We start from the raw sequence: 26274 nt of genomic DNA, 5'->3' as shown, positions 1-26274 counted from the left end.
AGAAATCGGAGCGGATACGACCGCAGCGAGTCAATGAGTCTCTGTGGGTCGGATTGAGGGTTCGGAACTTCGGACTTTGGAAGACGAGGTCGTTTGACGCTAGGTAGGTTTTAGTTAGGCATACAAAATAAAAATTCAGTTCTGCGCGAGTTCCGATGATTGCCGGCAATGGGATAGGCCTAGGATATCGAAACCTCAAGAGTGCCGTCCCTAGTAGTGCCTAGGCATTACAAATAACGAGGGTCTTTTCGACGCCGGCCATTCATCGATGATCTCCCGGGTCCCTGGCCCACTGCACTGATTCAGGACAAATCCCTGAACCAGAAGTCCAGTAGTGCGAGCGCCCACGGTCCAGACTCGGCCACCCCCTGCGTATGTGGAAGTGGAAACAAGCTTCGGAGGATTGACCAATTTCGCGTTCCTGACCGGCTAAGCCGCATCGCATCGGCCGAAGCCAGCGATGAACAGTGGAGAAAGGATTTTTGGAATTGGCCTGCGTGAGGCTGCGAATGGGAACGAGACCTTTCCGAGCAGCTCCACTGTCCATGTCACTAAGGGTCCTGGGTCCTACCGAATACAGTCATTCGCACGAGGTGACTTGGTAAGGTGCACAAAGCGAGCAACAGACTTACTGCTTGGAGTATATGCAGAGTTTTCTGCGCGGTTAAATTAATGGCAAAGGCATTCGGCCTTGAGCCACACGGTGAGGATCGAGATTGGTAGCTTTGTTGATTTAGAGACAAGCTCTCGTCCAGGTACGGTAGTCTAGGAAATCTGTGTGTCACATGACACCTTAAGCGACCACCACCGAGACGGCCATCGCGGGCTTCCCCCCGGCTTCCCCTTGCTCCTCCTAATTCTGCCCGGGTGCGTCCAGGCCCACTGCTTTTCTTTTGTTCGATCTTTCTGGATCACCTTCTGGGTTGCCAAGCGATCGATACTTCCAGCGATGGCACAGCCAACAACTGATCTCCTTTATGCACTCCTCCTTGACACAGTCTGTCATAAACCCTTGGAAGAACTCAAGTCGATCTTGCCCAACATTCCGAGAGACGTGATCAGTCAGCTCAAGTACGATGGTAGAACTCCCAAGGGCATCATCAATGCGCTCATTGTGCAGCGGTATTATCAGCTACATGATAGACTCGAGTGGGACCGGACAGTTACAACTCCAGCTGGCGCCGATTCCGCTCGATACAAGCAGGACTTTGAAGCGGTGAAACTGCTTTTGGCCCACGGCTTCAACCCCCAAGACATAGCGCCGGAGCAAGACGGTTACGATACTATAAGTCCTGTGCAATTGGCCGCGCAAACCGATGACCATGAGGTCTTACAGCTGCTCCTGGAGGCCGGGGCTGATCCAGTAACTCATTATGATGATGGCTGTAGTTCGCGAACGCCGTTCGATGCTACCCATCCGCCTTTCCAACTTGCTGTGTTGACTGCAAGCCCGGCTGCACTACAATGCCTCATTGATTGGTCAAGACAGCATCCAGATAGCTTTTCCATCTCCGAGAACGGCAAGTGTCTTGCCCTACGAAGGTCCGCAACGCATCTGTTTTCGGGCATACTGCAACTTTTGCTATCGTCGTTTGAATTCTCGGAAAGTGCTTTATCTGAAGCTTTGGAGATTTCCATCGGACTAGACGTCTCAAACTTCAAATGGAAAGCAGGGTCACAGTACGCCGGTGATCATCGATACCGGCCAGAGAACGTTGTATGGACAGCGCAGATCGACATCGTACGAATGTTATTGGAGGCGGGTGCGAACCCTACTCACATTGACGAGGACGGAAACAGTACATTGCATCGAGCAATCGGCACAGCAAAGGGCACTGAGATAATTCATCTATTGCTAAAGCATGGCGTGCATGCTGAACCAACCGATCATAAGCTCACCTCCTTGGCCCTTCACAACGGGAATACCGGGCTTCTCCGGACATTCTTAGATCTGGGGCTGATTCCTACACAGAGTCTCACCGAGTCCGTCACTTGCACGCCTCTCCACATCGCAGCAGCCGAAGCATCAGTCGATACACTCAAGTTCCTAGTGTCCACGGGGTTCGATCCTTCAGCCCAGGACTCAAACGGATGGACCCCCTTCCACTACGCATGCAAATGTTATTCGATCGAAAACATGAAATATCTCCTCGACCTCAACCCTCACGCCGTCAATCAAACCACCACCGACGGCTGGACAGCTCTCACCATCGGGTACAAGGAAGATGCGGCCCCCATTGAATACAGCGACGGCGCCGCATTCCTGATCGAGAGCGGCGCCAAAGTAAACGTCACAACCCCCGACGCACCAAAGTACACGCCGCTCCATATAGCAGCAATGTGGACTCTCTGGGATACGATGGACCTACTGCTTCAAAATGGGGCGCAGATCATCAAAGCAGAGGGGAGCGGCGAGACGCCGTTGCACTGCCTGAGCTGTGAGGAGTGGGATGCGGACGACCAGCGCGGCGTCAAAGCCCTAATCGAGTACGGCGCCGACGTCAATGCGCAAGATGACGAGGGGTTCACGCTTCTGCACCGTCTCCTCAGGAGACACGACCCGCCCGGGAATCTCGGAGAGTTTGTCGATGTGCTCTTGGAAGCCGGTGCTGATCCTAGCATCAGGGATAAGGAGGGGAAGACGGCTAAGGACTGGAATGACGAGTTGCCGGAAGATTTGCGGTGGGGTGGGTCGGAGAGGATGGAGAGTTTGGTAGAGGCAACAAAGATACAACAGTAAAAACCGGCTAAGCAATAAATATACACCGGTAAAAGGAACGACGGAATCTCCCTACCCAGGCCCAGCCGGCATCCACTGCACCCGAATCGGCTCATGCCCCCCCTGAACCCTCACCCTCCTGTCCCTCGACCAAAGCTGAAACGACAAATCCGCCGCCCCAACAACAACCCTGACCTCAAACGTCGCCCGACAATACCTCGGACGCACATTATACCACTTCCCATTCTTCACCTTCCGCTCCACATCCTCCGTGCTGATATCCAGACTACACACGCGTTCGACGCCAGGATCCGCTACACTCCGCGCCAAACTTTCCGCACGCCGCAACGAGCTAACGATATGCGCCTTCCAAGGCGACGCCTCATCACCAGGCATGATCTTCAACTGGAAAGCCTTGCTTATCCCGCACGGCGGAACAGGCTGGCCCGCGACAACAAGCCACTCGATCTGCTCGACCGCGTAGAGGTTGTTGTCTCTCGGGTCGCGCCGCACGCGTTGGCCCAGGTGCACGGCTGCGTCGTACAGCTGGTCGCAAATGATGCCGTAGCTTACGGGGGAGCAGCGCGCGCCGAGACTCGTCAGGCCGTGGTGGAGTTGCTGCGTGCGTTCGAGGACGAGCCCGTGCACGACTGCTAGCTGGCTGGGCCCGTCAAACGCGAGTTAGTGGGTGGTGGGTTTGCTGGAATGGCAAAATGGCAGGAATGCGTACGGTTCTTCGGCTAGCAGGAGCTGCGCGCCTAGGATGTTGGCGTGCTTTGTTAGCCCTGGCATGGCGTAGCGGGTGTGCAGGCGGGTTTTGACGTAGGGGGAGCTGCCGAAGCCGCCGGAGAGGACGATGTAGGACTGCTGGTGTTAGCAGGGGGGTCTTCCCGGGGTTGTGGATTATGGGTTATGGGTTGTGGGTTATGGGTTATGGGTTGTGGGTTACTGGGAACAGACTATTTGGCTCAGAGGATGTCTCGTCTGCATCTGTTGGATTTGGCCGTCGAGGAGCTCGCACATCTCGTTGATCTTGGTGTCGAAGGCGGATCGGACGTGCTCCCTGCCATGGCCAAGTAAGCTATTGTCAGTACACCATTCCATTAACCGGACACTCCTGGGTTGAGTAGAAAAAGCGGGCGGACGCACCATTCAATCCGCATACTCCCGTTTGAAATGCCTGCCTCGGGCAAATCAACCCTTTGGTCTTTTAGAAACGGCACATCAAGGCTCAGGAAAGGCGTCTTTGCTGCATCAGTTCCAAAGGCGCACTTCAGCCGCTGGAACCGACCCGAGATCATTTTCCACGCTGTGTACTCGGGTGTCTGGAGGAGGTGGTCGGTCGCTTTGCTAAGGCGCTCAGCGATCAGTTTGTGGATTGCGCGGTCGATGAAGACGGATCCAATGGGTCGTCCTGTTCTCTTAGTGGAATGTCAAGTTTATGGATGGGCGATAGGCACCTTCCACGCTGCCGAGTTGCTCCAACTGGACGGGTTCGCCTCGGGCTGAAAGGAGTCGGAGGACATTTACATCCTGTAACATCAGTATTAGAGTCCGACTTGTCGATTGGAAAGGCAAACAACCGTAGTCCCACCGCCACTGTCACAGACCAGCACGATATTTCCCGGCTGGGTTGTTAGTAAGAGCGCCCGAGGTCGAGTTAGGGCTAGCATAGCAAACCTGATAATACCCCCTACAAGCATACACCGCCGCAGCTTCAGCCTCGGTAAGCGCTATGCAAGCCCAATGGTTCGGTCTATGGACAGCCTTATCAAGCAGGGCGCGGATCTCCTCAATAACACGCACATCCTTCCAAGTCGTCGGCACACTAAACATGAACTCGACGCGCATGGTTTCAAAACCCGGAATCGAGCCCGTCAAGTGCTCAAGGACATGTCTATAGATGCACGAAATGTAATCCTGGAACCAGCGCCTCGCTTCAGCCTGCGTAATCTGCAGCCCTAGGTCCGCAAACTCGCTCTGCGACGTCAAGTGCAGCTTGAAGAATTCCTTGATGTCTGCTGAGCGATCTTCGGTGTCACAGCCAAAGCCCCAGTCCCTTAGTATTTTCCCATCAGGGCTGTAGACAAGACTGGTCGGGGCTTTGTTGGCGAGTTCGCTCAGTAATTTCCCCGGCCAGCGTTGGATGGTCTTTGGGGGGCCCCAGTCTGGGCCGGTTGAGTAGGCCACGCCTGCCTCATTCAGCTATGATACGAATGGAATCTGATGGATGGGCGGCGTACCAGTGCATGTCATCCCAAAGTCAATCCCCACGACGATATCGGGAAACCGCTCCTCGACCCATGTGGATGGCGACCCGTTCACCTTGACGGGCGGGCCCAGAGCCTCTTTTTCGTCCATGTTTAGTTTGATACAAACCTTGAGCACAGTCTGGAGCAGTCTGGAGCGTGGGCTCCAGACTGGTGTCTGGGGAGGCAGAATAAAAGGGGCCTGCTGACCCGGTTAAGTGACACAGACCAAGACCAGTGCGGCGAAGCTCGTATCTGCGGTGACCCCAGCCCTGATACCAATCTGGTGTGGCATTGTGTATTTTTCAAAGTCCGCTTCTTTGTTCGTGCTTAAAGTGCCTCTGCCCCTGGCTGACGTTCCAACTGGTGTCAGCTTCTTTCTACCCCGTCCTTTCGTTCAATCCCAAGCATGGCTTCGGATGCAGATGCAGATTGGACAAGCCGAACCACCACCCTACCGGGTGTCGCAACAGACACCACAGTCGTGGCTCTTGATCCCCCAAATACCTCCACCGCTGCCTCGACATGGTTCATCCACAGCGGGACAACAAGCGTCCTCTACACGACCTGGAGAGATAACGCAGCGACCACTGTGTCAACCTCGTGGACTCCAGCCCAGGAAGCCGCCACTGACGAACAGTCCCCCTCCCCATCCTCTACGTCTAGTTCACGCACCTCTACGTCTACCTCCAGCATAGATGAATCGCCTGGAACGCCGACGATCACACCTACGCCCTCATCCCCGTCGTCCAATTCCACGAGCACACAGTCTCACCAAGCCAATTCGGGTTCTTCGAATTCGAAAAGCAGCGGTTATAGCACGGGGACTCTGGCGGGCGCAATAGTCGGAAGCATCATCGGCACCGCGCTCCTAACCTTGTTCCTGGCGTTCCTTTTCTTCCGCCGCCGCCGCCGCACCGATGCATCCCAGCCCGATCACAATCCAGGAGTCCAGTACGACAAAGCCGGGACTGCGATCTCTGAATCCGGAACTGGAGCTGGAGCGGGAGCAGTCTTCTCCCTCGCATCAGTAACTCCACAGCCCGCAGACGATGAGACGGTGCGTCGACGGATTCTCACACTGATCGACCAGGCGGATCTCCATGTCGACAATTACTACGTCCCGGCCTCATCCTCAACATTGCCGCATCTGACTCAAGCCGACATTGCCAAACTGGAAAAATACAACTCGGAGTACCTGCCCGACTCGGTCGTGGATCTGCTCCAGAAACGAACCGTCCAGCGACAAGTCGTCACGCATGTTCTGGTTTACACACTGCTAAAGGCGATAGGTCCAGGAGGAACGTTGCTGCCGGCGCTGCTCGCCGCACAGCCACAGGTTGAGACCGGGACTACATGTATCCATCGTCTCCCCTAGATAACACAAGCCCTCCTAACAAGTCCATTCCTCCCGCAGCAAACGAACTCCCAACCTACCTCTTCGCCTGGCGCATGCTCACCGCGCACCTCTACACCAATAGCAAAGGCAGCGCTCGCCCCCCTCCCACAAGCCCACACGCTGGAGATCTAGCCGCGCAATTCACATCCGCCTTCGCACCCTACGCCGTGTCCGTCCCAGAGCCCGACCGCCTCGCGCACCTTGAGAACCTCGCAACAGCCACCGCCGAGCTCGGGACATGGCTATTCGCGCAGCCCTGCACGTTCCGGATGGATTGGGAGAGGAGGGCGCGGGGGTTCAGCGTTTCACCGGGCGTGGTGAAGATAGCTGATGAGACGGGGCGGAGTCTGCTGGAGCCGCAGGTTCTGGTCGAGGAGGTTGAGGCGAGGTTTTAGGGTAAGTGGCTTTATTCTATCATGAGGACGGCACCAGCGTCAGACTCGGACAATATGATGTTATGGTATTATCACCGCCCGCCCTCCCGACCCTGCGCCTAGCGCCAGGATAACATGTCCAGTAACTCGGTCTCCATCTCGCTAGTAGATAAAGGTGGCTGGATATCCTCCCACTGCCCCTGCCCCTGCCCCTCAGATCCGGCCGTCGCACAGCGACTGTGTTCTGTTTTGGGTCTTTGCGATCCGGAACAAGACCCTCCATCCCAGCATCCTGCACCTCAACCGCCAAGTCCCACTTCGGCCTCGCCGCGCGCTCTTCCGGAACGCCAATTGTGGTCGTGTATGGCAACGCATCTGCATCTGCACGAGCACGCGCACGAGCACGCGCACAAACAAACCCCGTATCTCCCGCCATCTCCGGCACCCCCCGTATCTTCGGGTGTCCGTGAACGATCTGCAACCGCGCCAAAGCACCCATCAAACTGAGGCACAAATACAAATACTACGGGATGGAGTGCAAATTACAGGATACTGTAACTTTACCAGAGACTGGGTGGACCACCCGCAGCCTTGAGTTGGTTGGTCTAAATTAGCTCCAGCCCATTCCGAATGGCTCGGGCCGTCCACGGGTCCCCACTCTACCTGCCCAATCCAGCGTGCGGCAGACATTTTTCACCTTTCACGTTTTAAGCATACTCCATACAATTGCGGAGCAGCCGTGCCTGGCCCTGGATACTTTAAGTTTGCACTTTGCAGGCATTCCCCAGAGCAACACAGAGCAATGAGAAGTGATTGCCCTTGGATCCCCATTTCTCACCTCAGACTCTGTGCACCCATGTCGCGAAGCCCCTAGTCAGCTACGTCACTCACTGCCTGAATGTTGTCACTCCCACCACCCAATCCAAGCCGTGTAAGCATATCATCAGCAGATGGATCGGGGCTGCGCCGCACGGCGCAGCATAGGAGAGGAAGTTGGAACCAGCCAAACAGGAGTGAACCATGAATGCGACCCAAATGCAAGTTTCCTCTATTTTTTCCATCTGCACCGTTTTGCAATACATTTCGTGGAATGAGAGTTGGCCATGCGACGCAGCAACATAGGTAACCCGCATCCTTAGCTGCGGCTCTGCGTGGCACCCACACTTAATGCCTTCCGACGGCGCGACGCAGCCTGGTAGATGGAAGGACGGAGTTCATTCGGGAACAACCCTCAATCAGTCTTCATTAGATGTGTGAAGTGCGCTTGGAACTGCGATGGACATCAATGTTGGACCAGCCTTCCGCTGTACTAATCCAATTCACCACAACAATTGTTGTACACATCCCCGTTGCCGTAAACCTTTAGCGCACCCTGTTCCCACCCCCATCATTGTGCTACCTATTGTGGAGGGGTGGGTATACTTGGCGAAACTGCACACTAGATCAGGCCAGTTGCATGATGACTGCAGGTGGATGCTCAGTTTGGATCTGCCTGCGCTATCATAATAGAATAAACGCACTTGGACTGGTTCTGAAAACATCCTAACCCTTAGTACCCTACTATTGTTGTATCGCCTATGCTGTTAACACATCAGTCTTGTAAGTTCGCCTGTCCAAGCGCCTTCTGAAATACCGGTATCCCCAGGCCATCCCATCTGTTGCCTCCAGCATTAATTCATTAACCTTGGAATGGTACTTCCGCACTTGATGGGAATTCAATGCATCGCTACCTACTCCGTACGCTTTTCCCACATGTTGATCCACAGGGTCCACCTTTATTTTGCTTCCACCCCACCTCTTCCCCTTCTTCCATGTTCAGCACATGTTCAGCACGGATTGCACACTAGGGCAAAACCTCAGATAGCAAGATTTACTACTCGTGTAGTTGATACCGATCATGGCAACAACGAGATTAAACAAGAAGTGTCCCGTTCATTCTTCCAATCCAGGGATCTTCCGTATTGTCGCCGATAAAAAAGGACTTCTGTTCGCCTTGGTAGCTCAAATTCCACTATATATATGGCTTTATATCAGGAAAATGCATATCGAAACAAACAAAGATATCTGAGTGTCACAAGATCACCGCTCCAACCTTGCCCAGGTATGCGGGCTGCCACTAACTTCATACTTGAGGGCTAGGGTAGTAGTACCACCAGCGGTCGGGGCATCCAGTTCTGGCTGCTCTTCCGCCGATGCTTCTGCCCTGAAGACGAGGCAGATATGGAACGTCTCACGCAGTTGGCCCTGCCACTGAATATCCTGCCGAAATGATTCGCCTTTCCCAAGTTTGCATCTATGAGCCTCAAAGTTAATGCTGACTGCTCTTCCGTGAACAAGGAAACCGCAGCCTGAACTTTGGAGTCGATCCAGAAGCACACGCTGGTAGCGCTGCTCCAACCGACATCGTATCTGCGCTCGGAATGCAAACCCAATGCCATCTGGCAGCGGCAGTTTTGTCGGAGACTCAACACAGATGTAGAAAAGTGATGCGAGCAATGCCTCTGCCGCGCTTCGCAGCTGTCGCCGGGCGCCTGGATCATGAAAAAAGCGTCTGGTGTCATCATCCATGCTGTCCACTGCGCGGGTATCCGCCATAAACGGCAGAGTGCCTGACAGCTTGATATTCAGCCGATGGTGGCGGCGTCGGCCATCTTCGTCCAGGGTCGCGTGGTATTCTTGCCACAAGCGCTCGGCGTCGAGCTTGCTTTCGAACGAGTCGATGCATCGTTTCAGCCAGCCGTGCACAGCATACTGGGATAGTGTATTCTTCTCGGCGATGCGCCCTTCGGCGGAGCCTGTTCCGATGCTCAGCACAATGTCTACCTTCGGTCTCCCGGTCCACAGAGACGGCGCTTCCTTTACAGCTAATCCGACAGGGTTATTGTGGTTCATTCCCCCGTCCTGGAATGCATGGCCATTACTTGCTCTGTACACTGGGAATAGGAAAGGTGCAGCGGATGTGCATCGTGCTCTGTGGCAAAGAGGTCGGTATCAGTTAGTGCTCTGAGATGGACTAGAATAAGAAAGGAATGGAAAACAAGGGAGAGTGCAAGAAGAGTAACGTACGCTTCCCAGACCTCAATCTCCTCATCCATATCGTCTTCTCTGTATATGGAGACGGTTTCGTCATCTTCCCAGTACAGTCAGTGCGGGAGGTCAAAGATATTGATGGTCAACTTGCCTTCATTTTGTATCTTCCGATTATAATTGGTCATAAGAGTCGTATGATTGTTAATCACATTGACTGTTGTCACGCCCACTTTGAGATCTCTCATGGTAGTTTCAGAGCCAAGGTTGTCCCTCGCGCCCTTATAGGGCTCACTAAACAGGAACCGAGGCTCAGTATCAGTAGGAGCAAACGTATCTTGCAATGCTTCTTCGATAGCAGATGCGTCATAGTAGCTATCCCGCCCCAGACTGAGGAAATACCCCAGGACAGGTATTTTGCTGAAAGCGAGCTGTTTGAAAGAATTCTTGGACAGCCTCTTAAAAGCATCTATACACCTTGCAGCAGACCATAAGTTCGCGCCCATTGCGAGGGAGATGATACCTCCTGGAACGAAATTAGCTTTTTTATACTGCACCCCGGTTGAGATAATGCCGATGGGGAAGACTATCAACGCCAGAATGAAACTCTTACCTGAGCTCGTGCCGACAATGACGTCAAAAAAGTGGAATAATGGTAAATCGAGGCCGATTTCTTCTTCCAGCAGCTGCAGAATGCGCGCAGAGATCACGCCGCGTACACCTCCACCATCGATGGCCAAGACGCGAACACCCGCCTTTTCGGGCTTGAGTTGGATCTGGGCAAAGGGTTGTTGAGTCTGATCTCCTTCGCTACACAGCGGGCAGAGATCGAGGGTGTAGACTGGATCTTGAGGCAGTTTGTGGCCAAGCATCTTGACGCAGGAGCAACATATTGCATGCCCACATTCTAGGCTGAAGTCAGGCGGTTCAACGAGGCAGCAAAAGCATATTATGTTCGAAAATGTTTGCTTCCAGAACTCTCGTTCTCTTTTAAGCACCTTCAGATGGCGCTCGACGATTGACTTGTCCTTTTCCAGGCTCGGCTCCTCGAGTAATGATATCCAATTCCTGGAGTCTTGTATAATGCCTTTCTTGAAATCAACAGACTGTTGCTCTTCGTAGTCGGTTTCATACTCCCCAGAGGCGATAGGTTCTCCACGATAATCCAGATGACCTCGAGTGTGGCCTTCCCGAGTGTTGCGGCACCGTCGTCGATTTTTCTTGAACCAACAGCGGGCAGAGGTGTGGAATTCTTTATGCGCGGACTGGAAGTGTTCAGCAAATGTTGTGCCTTCTAACACCCCTTTGATCGAGGATCCTGTATATAATATGGGTTAGCTTCCAAGTACAGAGCGCTACCTCAGGCAAAGAAAGATCGGAAACCGTTTCGTACCGGACATTCTCTCCAAGGTCATGATTACCCGGTAGGATACAAAGAGCCGATGGCAGCGTTTATCGAGCTCTTTCTGGTTTGACTCTGTTTCTTCCATCTTTGCCATCAGATAAGTGGCGTTGCCAACAATGGATTTGGACAGCGGCCTGTTAATCCTGGCAATCTGGAAGAAGTCAAACGGTTCATCGAACTTGGTGAAGAAGTGCTCGATCCCGATATTGAGGAAGGACTCTAGCCACCTTGAGTTGAGCTGATTGAATGTATGCAGCCTCTCAAGCCCGACCTCTTTGCTCAAACCCAAGATCTTTGCACGAAGCTGCTGCACTTGACGGTAGAATCCTGCACCCTGTTGGATATTTCCGCGGGGAGGCATATAAACGACCGAAAGGGATTTGAAATACCGGAGGAACAAATCCATGACTGAGTGTATCTGGTCGTCAAAATCAAGGATGCGGTTCCATTGGTCCGCGATTTCCTGCAGTTCGCCGCTTAGATTGGTGCAATCCTTCAGTCTCTCAACCACTATCTGCGTTGCCGACATTCCATCTTCCCATGACTCCCTCTCCTTCTCACTCAGCGTAACATTGTTAAGAACCAGAACAACGCGTGGAAGAGTAACCTGATTTAAAGACGCATTACGTGCCTTGTCGGCCCACATGATCATCTGTGTTACCAGTGATTCCACGACGCGAGGGTTCTGTTGAATCACATAGCATAATACTTCACTGAAAGAATACAATATTCGCGGATATATATGCTCAACGCAATATTTTCGGGTGATCTTATGTGTTGATCCCTTCCAGGAGATCATCTTTCTAGATTTCTTGTCAGTGAGAGGTTCCCGAACGTGAGGACCTGACGGGTACCTACCTAGCAATGCCAGCGATGCTCTCGATAGAGGCTGCGAATGGGGTTTGGTTGCCTCCCAGAAGGCCCTCGCTGTCGGCAAATAGGATAGGTCGGGCGGTGTCAATTGTCGCCGTGTCATGGTAAAGGTGTACGTCAGAACTCGTTGGTCTTGCGGAAAAGGCTTTGATGCCCGGGATTGGAGTAAGAATGCGAGCCCAGCCAGTGGCATCGGCCTCGTGTTTGCTACCAGAGATCCCATAGTTGATGATTGCTTTCTTTAGCATCCATAAGCAGGTACTCTGGTGCATTTCTACCATTGGGATGAACTTACAATCAGAGTGGACTTTCCAGCCCCGGTATTCCCGATAAAGGATACTAAGCTTGGGAACTGCTTCTCCCGATCTTGAAACGCTGATGATAGAATAATATCTCCGTAGAGATCACTGTTGATGTGAAAGCTGCCGTTGGTGAGATCGGCACCGAACCAAAACGATGGCAGGTTGTTTTTGTGTTGCTCCGAGTGCGCTTCCCCATCGTCTTCGTGCCACTCCTTATACTCTTCCTCCATCCTTGCCTGCTCAAGAAACGGGATGCGTTCATGTTTCGCGGCTTCCCTGGACTTTGAGTTGGATTTCAACTTTGATTTTCGCTTTCTTTCCAATTGCGACTTATGAGGGTGCCACAACTCCCAATCTGTATCGCACAAAAAGATATCGCAGGTGTTGCATTTGAAGAGTCTGGACTTGTCGCTCTCACCACACATTTCGCACATCTCTTCAGGTCCCAAATATTCAGATGCGTTATCAGACTCCCTGAATTAGATATAAGTATGCTTCATCGATGCAGGGAGGTGGCAGGATCTTACATGATTCCAAATTGACTGGCCGTATTTCCGATCAGTGGCAGGAAGAACGGAGAGGGCGGGTTGCGAGACGACAATCGTGAAGAGGACGAGGGGGACGTGGGATTTATCCCACCACCCGAAGCGCGCGCGAAAGCCTACCACCCGGGCCTCCCCTCAGCCTCGCCCATACTAGATTGGTTGATTGGCTCTGATTGAACTTGTGATCAGGCACGGCCGCCCTGAGCCTTCACACTTGATAAAAATAACAGGTCGGGCGTAATTCTAACGTGCTGTTACTTACCCATAATGCATTCAAGTAAGCCTACTCACTGTTTCAAATCAGCTTGGCTGAAATCAGTGGTCGGCAACAGTTGACATCCCACCCAGGAAACCCCGGGGCGGTGGGTGTAAGCGCCCTGTTTGCTTTTCCTGGGTATGATGAGGCTCCCTCTTTGCTCTCTTTTCAAATTCAACAGTCCATATGATTGCTCGGAAATCAGCCCAGAGAGCGCGAGCGCCAACTGTAACATAATCGGTTTCCGCCCTATTTGCAACTTTCACTGCTCCCCTTGACGCTTCGTTAAGGGTGTCGACTCTGCCTTGGAACCTTAATGCGCCATGAGAAGGCGCCTTGTAGCCGCCTTGACTGGAGAGTCAGGATTGATGTCGCGTCTGAATGGTGATGAAGTCTTCTCTTGTCTTTGAGTATGTTCAAGAGTCTGCAGATAACTTCCAGCGGCTGGCTTTGATGAAAAGGGTGATGATACTGGTTATGATCAAGCAAGGGTGAAACTACTAAAAGGAATGAATAGTTACTGTATGTAGAAGTCTCTTGTATTGCTTGGTGTACTAAACTAGATATTTTAGGGATAGATAAAGAGTTTTACAGGTGGCTATTTAGGCTAAAAAAACCTTTTTTTACTAGAGGCCTAAGGCCACTGGTAGCCTTAGGCATTTACTTTTAGTACTTTCCCTTATTTATATAAAAAACTTTTCTAAATTAGTAAGCCATAAGCTATTAATATAAAAAAAGTTTTTTTTAAATTAATAAGTTATAAGTTATTAGTCCCGGGAAAAGGCTTTTTTAAAAATATAATTTATAAATAAGTATTAAAAAGCTAGTAATTAAAATAATAAAATAATAAGTATTAATAAAAGCTTTAGGTATTAATAGGCTAAAGTAATCCTAAAAATATAAATAAATAATAATAAAATATATAAAATAATAAACTTTTAATAAAAGCTTTAGGCACTAGGTAGCCTAAAAATAAAGTAAATAATAAATAATAAGCTAAATAATTTATAAATTTAGGGGCTAGCCAGCGTGTTTACTAGCTTTTTTATAAATTATATAGCCCCTTTATATTTAAAAAAGTAATAATAAATATTAAAGTATATAAAAGCTATTTTAAGGGTAAAAATAAGGCCTAATTTATATAAAAGGTATTATTAACTAATAGTAATAAACTAATATATAATAAGTTATTTAGGGATTTTAATTCCTAGTATAAGGTAAATTACCTAGTATAGTAGTATATTAAACCTATTAAAATATATATTTTAAGTATTAATTTTTTTAAAAAAACTTAATGCTAGTATAATATTATATATTTTAAATAATATAGTATTAGCCTAGTAGCTATAATAGGTATAATTAAGCCCTAAATATAAAGTTTTTAAAGCGTAGGCTAGCGGGATTATAGTAAAAATTATAATTTTAAATAATAATATTTTTTTATTAAGAAATAAAATTACTATAGTAGCCTATATATACTAAAAATTAATAATACTATTTAGCTACCTAATTTAAAAAAGTTTTAGGGTTTTAAAGGCTGCTAGCCACGTGGTATAACCATGCTTTAAAGCCTAAAAAAATATTAAATAAAAATTTTAATTAGGGTAATTAATAAGCTAGTTATACTAATAAGCCTATATTCTAGTATTTAAAAATAAGATTTCCTATAGGTAAATATAAAAAGCACTAGGAATTTTATTAAATTAAGTTAAAAATATATTAACTTTTAGTATTATAGTTAGTATATTATATAAAACTAAGATAAGGTTTTAAAATAGTATAATACTATACTATTTTTACCATAAGGTTAATTCCTAAAGATAGGGATAAAGTAATAGTAAGCTAAAAATAAAAATTATTAAGTATAGTTTTATAATATATAAGTTATTATAAATTTAATATAAAAAAGGCTAATTCTAGTATAAAAACTACCTAAAAAACCTACTTATATAAGTTTAGGAAGGATCCCTAATAAGGCTTTAAAGTATTTAAATATCTTAGGCCCTAGTAGCTTAATAAGGCTATTTATTATTTATTTTTTGTAAAAATAAACTAAATATTAATAATATTTTTAACTTTTTTTTTTAAATATAATAGTGCTAAATATTAATATACTTACTTTAGGTATAAAACTAGGGGTTACTAGCTAGTATTATAATACCTTTATTATTTTTATAAATTATAATAGCTATAAAATTTATTTTTTAAGTATTTATAAGCTTTTTTAGCAAGCAGCAAAGCTAAATAACTTTTTTAATAATTTATATTTTTTTATATACTTAGCTTTATAGGAAAATAAAGCTATAATAGGTTAATACTTAAAAAACTAGCTAATAGCTATAAAACCTATATAAAATATATATTTAAAGGTAAAATAGCATGTTTTTAAATTATTACCTTAATTAGTATTAATATAGCTAGTTAGTAGTTAAAAATCCTTAAAAAATATTAATTTATAATTTATAAAGCCCTAAAAATAATAAAACACGTGCTTAATAGTTACTACATGTTTTTTTATAGGTTTGGTAAAAAAATAGCTTAAAATAAATATAGGGTAGGTAATATTAGCCTAAGTACTTAATATAAAATATATTAAAAATTTAATAGCGCTTTAATACCACTTTAAAATATTTATTAAAGCTAAGTACTTTTTAAAAGTAGGCTTTAGCTTTAAGCAGGGATTTATTAGCATGCTATAAATTTTAAAATTATTTATGTTAAACTAGTAAAAAATTTTATTTATATAGCTAAGTTAAAAAAGCTAAAGTATTTAGTTAGCCTAATTTTAATAAACCTTTATGCTAAAATAATAATAGCACAGGCTAAAATTAAATATTTTAAAGTACTTATTTAAAATATTTTTAATTTTTTAAATTTAAATTTTATTTTTATTAACTAGTAAGAAATTATTTATATATATAGTAATAAAAATCTTGCTATTAATAAAAACTTTTAAGTTTAAATAAATAAAATAAAAGCCTAGGGTGGCTAGGAAGTTTATAAGTAGCTAGTACTAAATTTATAGCACTTGCTTTAAATTATAAAAAGCCTTTTAAAGCTAGTAAACGCGCTTAAAGCTATTAATAAAAAAATAAGGCTATTTTATAAAAATTATAATATTAATATCCTTATATAAAAATACTATTTTTATATTTATTTACTTAATTTTAAGGTTTAATATAATAATAATAATAAATAAAAGCTTATAACTTATTAGCTTTATTATTTTAATATAGGTTTTATAATAATTAACCTTATAAACTTACTTAAAGCTATAAATTACCTAGTAAGCTTTATAATAAAAAATCTAGCCTTTTAATTTTTTTTTAACCTTTAGGACCTATTTACTAAAAAGCAAGTATTTTTTAAAAAGTAAGTTAATAAAATTTTAGGTTTTATTTTTTATTAAAAAATTATATTTATTTTATATATTTTTAAATTACTTATTCTATTTACCTTTAGCTTTAGCTTGCTAAACTATTAATTTATTTTTTTTAAAAAAATTTACTTATAAAGTATTATAACTAGTATTAAAATACTATTTAAGCTAGGCTTACTAGCTAGTACTTAAAGGTTATTTAAATAAGGTTTACTAGCTAGGGTAATCCTATTTTATATAGTTTTAATAATATTTTAAAAATAAAATAAATAGGCTAGTTTATTTAAAATTTAAAAAGCTTTTTTAAAATTAATAATAGCTTAAGCGCGTGTGTAATACACCAGGCTAGTATTATAAAAGCTAAAATTTAAATTTTTTAAAAATATGTTAACTTTAATAGCTAAATTAATAGCTTTTATTACTAAATTTTTAGGGTTTATATACCTAGAAAGGTCCCTAAAAGCTAGGCTTTTTAGGAATTTATTTTTAAGGTTTTTTTTAATATCTAGGTTAGTATTAGCTAGTAAGCTTTTAAAAATAAAGGTTCCTAAAAAGGCAAGAGCTTTAAAAATAAAGATTTTTAAAAATATTAAAGCTTTTAGTGCCTTAAAAATAAAAATTCCTAAAGAATTTAGAGCTTTAGGTAGTACCTTAAAAATAAATATTCTTAAAAAAGGTAAAGCCTTGGGAATAAAGATCCCTAAAGGCATTAAAGTAATTATTTTTAGTAAAAAATCTAGCCTAGTGTAGTAATTTTTAATAATATTAATATTATATATTAAAACCACGTGGCCATTATTTAAAAAAACCTAATATAGCTTATTTATTTTTTTATTAAATTTAACTAGCCTTTTAGTTTTTATTTTACTATTTTTATAAAGCTTCTTTTACTTTTTTAATAGGTTTAAAACATAGACCTTAAACTAAAAAATATAAATATAAAAAATATTTAACTAGTAGCTATACTAGGCTTTAAATAATATAATATTATTTAATATAAAATATAAAGTTTAATTATATAAATAACTAGTATTTTTATAAAATTTAAATCACATATTAGCTAGGGCTTTAATATTATATAATATAAATTATATAAGGCTAAGCAGCTTATTAATAAGTACTTTAGTATAATTATTTTATTTATACTAGTTTATATTAAATATTTTTATAATAGCTTTAAAGCTATAAACAAGGCGTTATAAGTTATAAATATTTTTCCCCCTTAATTATAATATATACAGCGTAGTAGGAGTTTAAACATGTTATATTAGTAAATAATAAAAAAAGCTTAAGTAATTAATTTATTCTTGCTAGCTAGTATTATAACCTAGCACTAGTAAAATTTATTATTTATAATAAAGTTAATATATACCTTTTTATTAAATAAAAGTAAATATAAGCTAAAAATATTTATATAAATTAATTTAAATAGTTAATTAACAAGTATTATAATACTTTTGTAAGGCTTAGCCTGCTAGTATATAATAATATAAAATTTATAAATATAGCCTTTAGGTATGTATATACTATAAACCACTTTTTTTATTTTATTAAGGTAATTCCCGGAAGTGTGGCCTATTTATTAATACTAAAGTTAAAAAAACTTATCCTGGAGAATAAAGGCTATTAATATTAAAATAATTAATATTACTAGCCCCTGGTAAAAATTAAAAAAAACACTTTATAAACTTTAATAGCCATGTATTATACTAAACTATAATTATATAAGGTAATAATATTAGCATCCTATAGCTTTTTAGCTTTTATATTTTACTAGCTAAAGCTAATTAAGCAGTACTTATTTAGTAACTAAAAAATAAAAATTAGTATAAAAAACATGTTAAAATAATATAAAATATTATTTAAAGTTAAAATTTTAAGCTAGCTATTAACATAATAGGAAATCTTAATAATATTAATACCCTAAGTATTAAAAACTTTAAGATTAATACCCTTAATACCAGGGCTATTATAAGGCTTAAGGTTTTAAAATAAAAAGTAATTATAAGTAATATATTATATATAATTATTATTTAGAGTAATTTATTAAATAAAACTATTTTAAATAATCTCCTACTTAAAATTAAAGCTAATTTAAGCTATAAATACTAGCTTAAGTATAGGTTATATATTTTTTTTAAATTTAAAGCTTTTTTAAGAATGCTTAGCGTTTTTACCACCCTAAAAATTTTTTAGGTAATTTTAAGCTTAAAATAAAGTTAATAATAGGTTTTTTAGTTATAAAAAAGCATGTTATAATAAGGGTAATAGCATGTAGTAATATTTATAATACCCTTATTTTTATATATTTAAATAATATTAATATAGTTTTTATAGCATTTAATATTAAGCTTAAATATTTTATTAAAAAAAAGTGTTAGGGTACTAGTGCCCTGGTTTTAGTTTAATTTAGTAAACTTAGTAATAATTATAAAATTATTTAAAAAGGTAATTAACATGGTGGTGTCCCCCAGGAAATATTTAATAATATAATTATTAAAGTATATAGCCTTAAAGTAATTAAATTAATTACCTAGGGCTTAGTAAAAGGTAGTAATAATAAGTTTAATTAAAAAAGTAATATTAACACGTGTAAATTCCTGCTAAATCTCCCTAAGTTTTTTACTAAGGTTAGAAATGCTTTTATTATAAAATAAGGATATTAAGTTAGCCTAGGCCTTAAAAATTATAGTATTAGTATTAGGTTTAAAGTAACTTTTAATTTTATTAAGTAGCTTATATATTATTTATTTATTAGTAAAAAAATTTTATAAATTAAAACCTAAATAACTAAAAATTAAGGCTATAATATAATCCTAGTTTTATTACTAAATTTTAGCCTTGTTATAGTTTACTAAGGGCGTAGGCTTGGTAATAATAGCCTTAATAATAATAGTCTTAGTAATAGGCTAAGCAAAAGGCGTAGTAGTAACTAAAACTTTATTATTAATACTTATATTTTTAGCTTAGCTTATAGTGGATTATTAGCTAAAGGTTTTAATATCTTTACCTGCTAAAGCTAGTATAGTAAAAGCTAAAGTAATAAAAATAGTTTTTATAAGGCGCCTTTAATTTAGCTATTTTATAAAATAGCCGTAGCTAGCCTTCCAAAGCTTTAAAAATACCTATTAATTTTATTTAACCTACTAGTTTTTTAATATTAAAACCGGGATATTCTTTATTTTAATTAAGGTTATTTTTTTTATTTTAGCTTAGTATAAAAAAACTAAATAGTAAAAAAATTAAAGTAGTTTAAATACCAGGAATTAAAGTGCTTAGGGATTAAAAACCTAAAATAATTAGGAATAATAAGCCCTAAAAAGTTATTATAATAAGGTTAAGGTTAAATAGGCTAAAGCCTATGCTAAAATAGTTATAAAAAAAGCTAGTAACTAAAAATAGCTAGTTAAATATTTAAAAATTAGTTTAAATTTTTAAGGAGTAGTTAAAGTTAAAGTCTAAATTAAAAAACCTAAAGGTGTTATATTACCTTTAAAGATCTTAAAACTTTTTAGCTACTAAAAGAAACTTATTTTTATTAAGGAATTAAATATATATGGCCTTAAAAAGTAAATATTTATAAAGTTAAAAGCTAATTAAAAAGGTAAAGGTAAAAAAAAATAAAGAATTTAAGGTAGGATAGAACAAAGTTATAATATTTATATTTTTATAATAAGGCCTTTACCCTAAGTGTAAGGCTTTTTAATTATTATAGTAACTAGTAAAGTTATAAAAAAATATAAAGTTAAATAAGTAAAATAAGAAAATACTATGTATTTAGTTAGTATAAGTTAACTTAAAAAAAGACTTTTAATTAAGTATATAAGTTAAGTAAACCCGGGCTTATAACCTACTAAAAAAATAAATAATTATTATATATAAAAGTCTCTTATATTACTTGGTGTATTAAACTAGATATTCTAGGGATGGATAATGTAAGGCCTATTATACTGTATATAGCCTTTTATAAGACTTAAAGATATCCGCGGATAGCTTTGCTCGCGAATAGCTAAGTTAGCCTTTAGGTGCTAACTTAGTATATACTAAGGATATCTAGCCTCTGCAAGGCCAAAGATTTAAACCTTAGTATTAATTTTAATATTTTTACTTTTTTTAAAATTACTATTTATAAACCTTTTTTTTAGGTATATTATATTTTATTATACTATTTGCAAAACCCTAAGGCTAAAAACCTTATAATTTTAATACTTATTAATATATTTAGTTTATTAAAGGTAACTTATACTTATACTATAAGTTACTTAAGCATCCTTGCAGTAATTAAAAGTAACCTTTTATAAAATTATTTAAAAAAAACTTATTTACCCCTTATAAGTAAACCTATTTATAGTTATAAAAAAAATTTAAAAAATAATAATTTAAATTTTAATATATTTTTATAAAAAAAATAATGGCTAGAACCTTTCGCGGGTAACTAAAAAATATTTATTTACTTAAAAAACTTAGCTTAAATAAGCTACGCCTGCAAGCCACGCGAATTAAAAAAACTAAAAAAATAAAATAGTTTATTTATAAAATTTATAGGGAGCTTTTAAAAAGTAATTTATTAATAAGTTTTATAAATAATCCTATTTTTTTTATAAAAAAAACCATTTATCTCGCGGCTATTTAATAAAAAAAAGTAGTATAAAATTACTACCTATAATAATTATTATGCCTTTATAAAAAAGGTAAATATATTTAAAAAAGTAAATAGCTTTTTATAAAAAAAGATATTAAAGTTTATAATACTTTATTTAAATTTAATTTTATAAAAATAATAGGCCGTGAAGGCAAAAATTTTAAAATATTTAACTTAAAATACCCTTTATAAATTTTTTTTTAAATAACTAAAAGACCCTGTAAATAAACTATATATAATATAAAGTAAGGTATTATGCATAACTTTTAATAAGGGCAAGTTAAATTATATATACTTATAATAATAAAAAGAGTAATAATTAAAACTAGGTAATTAAAAAGGTAAAATAAATATAATTCTTTTATAAATATTTTTTAAATTTTACTTATTTATAATAAAGTAAAAAATTTATAAATAATTATATTTTTTAAAAACGCTTGCAAAACTAGTTTCCCTAGTTACTAAACTTTAATTAAACCTTTTTTTTCATAAGGTGCACTAAGCACTAATTTAAAGTTTATAAAAACTAATTTTTTATAAAATAAGTATAAAAAATTTTTATAAAAAATAAATAATTATAAGGTAAAAAAGCCCGCCTTTATAAAAAAAAATAAAAATAAGAGCCTTAATATTACTATTATAAAAAAATTAGGTATATTAAGTTAAAATACCTAAAGCTTGTAAAAAAGTAAAAAAGGTAAAAAATAAAAAGTAATATAAGGACCTTGCGGTGGTGGCAGTTATTACTAGTAAATAATTTTAGCTAAATATAAATTAGGTTATTATAAAATAATTATTTTTATTTATAAAAATTATATTACCTAGTAAAATAATTATAAATTATAAGGCCCTTATAAATTATAAAAGTGCTATAAATATAGTTTTTTTACTTTTTATAAAATAAGCAAGATAAAAAATCTTATTATACTAAATTTTTATATAAGTTATTAATAACAGGCGCGTGCGGAATAAAAATATTATAAAAGTAAATATATATTTTTAAAATTTATATAAAACTTAAAAAAAGTTCCGGGTGCTTGCGGTAATATTACTAAATATAAAATAAGTAATATTAAGCATGCTATAACTAAAAATTTATAATTTATAAATAGTTTAGGTTATAAAAAAATTAACCTTTATAAAATAAAAGTATTATATAAAAGGGGTTTTTATAAAAAAATTTATTAAAGGTGTGCACGAAAAGCAAGTTAAGACTTTTTAAATTAATATAATAAAAGTTAAATAAATTATATTAAGCAAGGAATTACCTAACTAGTGCTGGGATTTTATAAAAAATATTTTTAAAAAAAAAGTTATAATAGCTCCCACCTTACTATAAAGGGGTTAATTTAAAAATTAAGGTTAAAAATAGTAAAAAACTATTATTTAGGCCTTTATATTACCACTCCCCGCAGGAAATAGCAGTTATTTATAAGTATATATAAATAATATTTATAAATAGCTGGATTTAATTATTAAAGTCTTTTATAAGGGCGCCTTTATTATATATACTTAAAAAAATAATAAAGTTTATATATGTATAAACTTTTGCGGGCTAAATACTATATTTATAAAAAATTAATATTTTTGCCTTTAATTAATAAAATAATTATAAGGTTAAGTGGTGCTAAGATTTATATATAATTAAATTTTTATAATATATATAATTATATTTATATCGCGGCTAGAAATAAATAAAAAATAGTATTTTATATAAAGTATAGGCTATTTAAGTACTTAATAATATTATTTAAACTTATTAATACGCCCGTGATGTTCCAGGGCTTTATAAATTAGGTATTTTATAATTTATTAAATATTATAGTTATAATATATATTAATAATATTATTATATTCTTGCAGGATATAAAAAGCCATAAAAAATATATTTATAAAGTACTAAAAAAGCTTTATAAGGCAGGCCTGTATTATAAGCAAAGTAAGTATATATTTATAATATAAAAAATTAACTTTTTAGGGTATATTATTACACCTAATAAAGTTAAGATAAAAAAGTTATATATAGCTATAATTTAAAAGTAGCTAATATTAAAAATAATGCATGATATTCTTATATTTTTAGGCTTTATTAATTAATATTATAGGTTTATTTATACCTACGTGGTAGTAATAATAGTTTTTATAAATTTTTTTTAAAAAATTAAAAAATAGTTTTATAAGAATAGCTAAGAATAAAGTATTAGTTATAATATTAAAAGCTTGTAAAGTAGTAAACTTTTTAAAGAGAAAGTTTAAAAAATAATATATTTAAACTATTTTATAAAGAAGTTAACCACGTGGGTAAAAATAAATACTTTTAAAGGTAATTTTTATAATATATTAATTTAATTATATTTTAAAAAAAATATAAAAGCCTGTGGCTTTTTTTTTATAAAAGTTTACCTTAATAAAGTATAATTATACTACTAGTAAGTAAAAGCTTTTAGCTATTATAAAATCCTTTTATAAATAAAGGCACTATTTTTAAGGTATATTATAAAAGGTTAAAATAATTATAAATTATAAGGCACTAGTAGTGTTTTAGTTATTTATAAAAATATTTTTATAAATATAAATTTATTAGGCCTAGTTTCTAACTAGGTTTTAGTTTTAAATTACTTATTATATAGGTAAATTAAACCCTGTAAATAAACCCTTATAAAAAATTAATTATATATAAAATAGTTAATATAAAAAGAATTAAAAAGGTTATATAAAGTAAGTAAAAAAAAGCTACTTTAATAATTAGGTATTACGGACGCGCAAGGTACCTATAATAATAAATTTATAAGTATAAAAAGCACTAGCATGCAGGCTATATAAAAAAACCTAGTTAAAAATTTATTACCTAAAATTATAAGTAAAAAATTTATTATTACTATTATTAAAAATAAAAAAATAAAGAAAAGTTACTAGGTTAAAGTAGGTAATAAATAACTAAGCCATGCATGGCTTATAGTTATTAAGGTTATAAATTATAATACTTTATTTAAAATAAAGGTGCCTTATAAAAAGGTAAAAAGGCTTTATAAAAAAAAAGGTTTATTTTATATAAATTTTTTATAAAAAGTTATAAAAAGCCTACTAGCGCTTTTAAAGCAGGATTTTTTTATAAAAAAAGTTATAAATATTATTTATAAGTATAAATTTAAGCTAAAAAATTTAGGTGCGTGAAAGAGTATTCTATAACTATAAAAATAATAATATATAAATAATAGCCTTTTATATAACCTTTTATAGTTATATATCCCTAATTATTACTAGTTATAAATAAAAAATTTAATAAAGTTATATAATAACCTGTTTGCAGGGCACTTTATAAAAAAAATATTAAAATTAGTTTAATAAAGGTTTTTTTAGCTAAAAATGCGGGATTTTATAAAAAAATATTATAAAATATATAAAATTTATTAAAAATTATAGGTATTACGTGGTAAGTAATAAGGCTTACTTTAACTTTTATTAATACTTATAAAGCCTTAAAAGTAAATTAGCATAAACTTTATTATAAATTTACTTATAAATATTAAAATTAAAAACTTAAATAACTCGCGAGAGGCGTATAATATTATATTAGTAATTATAAATAAAATAAGTAAAATAGCTTATTTTATTTTAATTAAAAAGTTAATTAAGGGTTACAAGCTAGCTTACCTAGTAATTTATAAGGTATTTTATTTATATAAAATACCCGCAAATATTATAATAAATTATAAAAGCATATTTATAAAAGGGTTTTAGTTAAACTTTATATATAATATATTAATTAAGCATTTAATAAGTACTACGTACCACCTGTAAATAAATAATTAAATAAAATACTTAAATAATATTTTAGAATAGTTTTTGCAAGGGTATATTAACTTTTTATAAAATAATTAGGTTAATTATCTACCTTTTATAAAGTTTACTTATAATAATTTATAATAGGTATTTATTTATAATATATTATTTTATATAATATATAGGGTAAACCCTAGAATTATAGTACTTAACTTAAAACTAAAAAATAAAATATTTTATAAGGTATTAAATTAGGTAAAGCATTTATAAAAAATTTAAAATATTATATAAAAAAGTATTAAAAATACCTAAGTAGTGCAAGCAAAATATTTTAATAAAAAAAAAAATAAAAAAAACCTTTATAATGGGTAACTATGTTTAGGTTAGTAATACTAATTAATTATAAATAAAATTAAATTAAAAGCTAGACTAGCTATAAGCTAGTCTGTGTAAGGTAATTAAGTAAATAAGGTAAAATACTTATTATATAGCTTTATTATTAAGTTTTTATATATATAATATTTTTTATGTGTTTATACTCCGCGAATATAAAAAAAATAAAAAAAATAAATATTTATAAGTAATATAAAGCAAGGTTTACAAATAAAAATTAGGCTAAGTATTATATAAAGGTAATATTAAGGCCGGGGATAAAAAACCCTAAGTAACTTTATATAAAATAGTTAAAATATAATAAAATAATAAAAAAACTAGTTTACGGGTTAAGGCACTTATAAGTATATAAGAAATATATAATAAAAAAAATAAAACCTAGTTTTTAAAAATAAAAAAAAATAAAAAATAACTTTTGCAAGCCTAAAAAAAAACTAACTAATAATTAATAGCACCACTACCTATAAATTAAATAAGATTATTAACCCCCTTTTATAACTATTAATATTTTTTATAAATTACTAATTAAACGCGTGTGCTTTTTTATATATAAAAATAAGAACTAATATTTTATAGGTGTAAAAAGCTTTAAAAGTAATATTAAGTAACTATTTATAGTTTTTAAGCTAATAACTATTTAGTACTAGTCCAGGTTTTATATAAAAAAGTAGGAATATAAGTAGTATAAATAGTTATTATATTTTTAGCTAATACCCTTCAAAATGTATTCCATAAAAGTAGAATAACTAAATAATTTTTTTAAAAAAATATTAATATATTTTATATACTTATGGCCCTGTAAAGGTTTTTACCTAGCATGTATTATAAAAATAACCTTATAAGTTTATACACGTGTAGTAATTTAGGCTATATTAATAAAATTATATTAATATATATACCTTTATACTAGCATAAAAATTTAATATAA

At 36.6% G+C, this 26274-nt stretch overlaps 5 protein-coding genes across 5 annotated transcripts; 2 read left to right on the top strand and 3 right to left on the bottom strand.

Annotated features, from left to right (window-relative positions):
- Positions 1–949: 949 nt before the first annotated feature.
- On the top strand, positions 950–2740 carry DSM5745_07517 (ankyrin repeat domain-containing protein; the record flags this gene model as incomplete). The annotated part of the gene is made up of 1 exon (XM_026749533.1): positions 950–2740. The coding sequence occupies one exon, from the start codon at positions 950–952 to the stop codon at positions 2738–2740; it is 1791 nt and encodes a 596-aa protein (XP_026601565.1).
- A 51-nt stretch (positions 2741–2791) lies between these two features.
- DSM5745_07516 (Hsp70 family protein) lies at positions 2792–5080 on the bottom strand (the record flags this gene model as incomplete). Its single annotated transcript, XM_026749532.1, has 8 exons — positions 2792–3380; positions 3450–3583; positions 3680–3782; positions 3869–4133; positions 4180–4252; positions 4300–4347; positions 4400–4911; positions 4963–5080. 8 exons carry the CDS (start codon positions 5078–5080, stop codon positions 2792–2794), a joined length of 1842 nt encoding a protein of 613 aa, XP_026601564.1.
- Positions 5081–5377: 297 nt separating this feature from the next.
- DSM5745_07515 (uncharacterized protein) lies at positions 5378–6762 on the top strand (the record flags this gene model as incomplete). The annotated part of the gene is made up of 2 exons (XM_026749531.1): positions 5378–6326; positions 6386–6762. 2 exons carry the CDS (start codon positions 5378–5380, stop codon positions 6760–6762), a joined length of 1326 nt encoding a protein of 441 aa, XP_026601563.1.
- A 2058-nt stretch (positions 6763–8820) lies between these two features.
- DSM5745_07514 (patatin-like phospholipase family protein) lies at positions 8821–9836 on the bottom strand (the record flags this gene model as incomplete). Its single annotated transcript, XM_026749530.1, has 2 exons — positions 8821–9712; positions 9808–9836. 2 exons carry the CDS (start codon positions 9834–9836, stop codon positions 8821–8823), a joined length of 921 nt encoding a protein of 306 aa, XP_026601562.1.
- Positions 9837–9884: 48 nt separating this feature from the next.
- Positions 9885–12773, bottom strand: DSM5745_07513 (uncharacterized protein; the record flags this gene model as incomplete). The annotated part of the gene is made up of 5 exons (XM_026749529.1): positions 9885–10294; positions 10382–11086; positions 11162–11976; positions 12032–12285; positions 12342–12773. The coding sequence occupies 5 exons, from the start codon at positions 12771–12773 to the stop codon at positions 9885–9887; spliced, it is 2616 nt and encodes an 871-aa protein (XP_026601561.1).
- Between the last annotated feature and the right edge of the window lie 13501 nt (positions 12774–26274).

This window comes from Aspergillus mulundensis (genome assembly GCF_003369625.1).
Source record: "Aspergillus mulundensis strain DSM 5745 chromosome Unknown scaffold_8, whole genome shotgun sequence".
NCBI classification, from domain to species: domain Eukaryota; kingdom Fungi; phylum Ascomycota; class Eurotiomycetes; order Eurotiales; family Aspergillaceae; genus Aspergillus; species Aspergillus mulundensis.
Note: the sequence above shows the minus strand (reverse complement) of the source record. Positions and strands in the feature narration are given on the sequence as shown.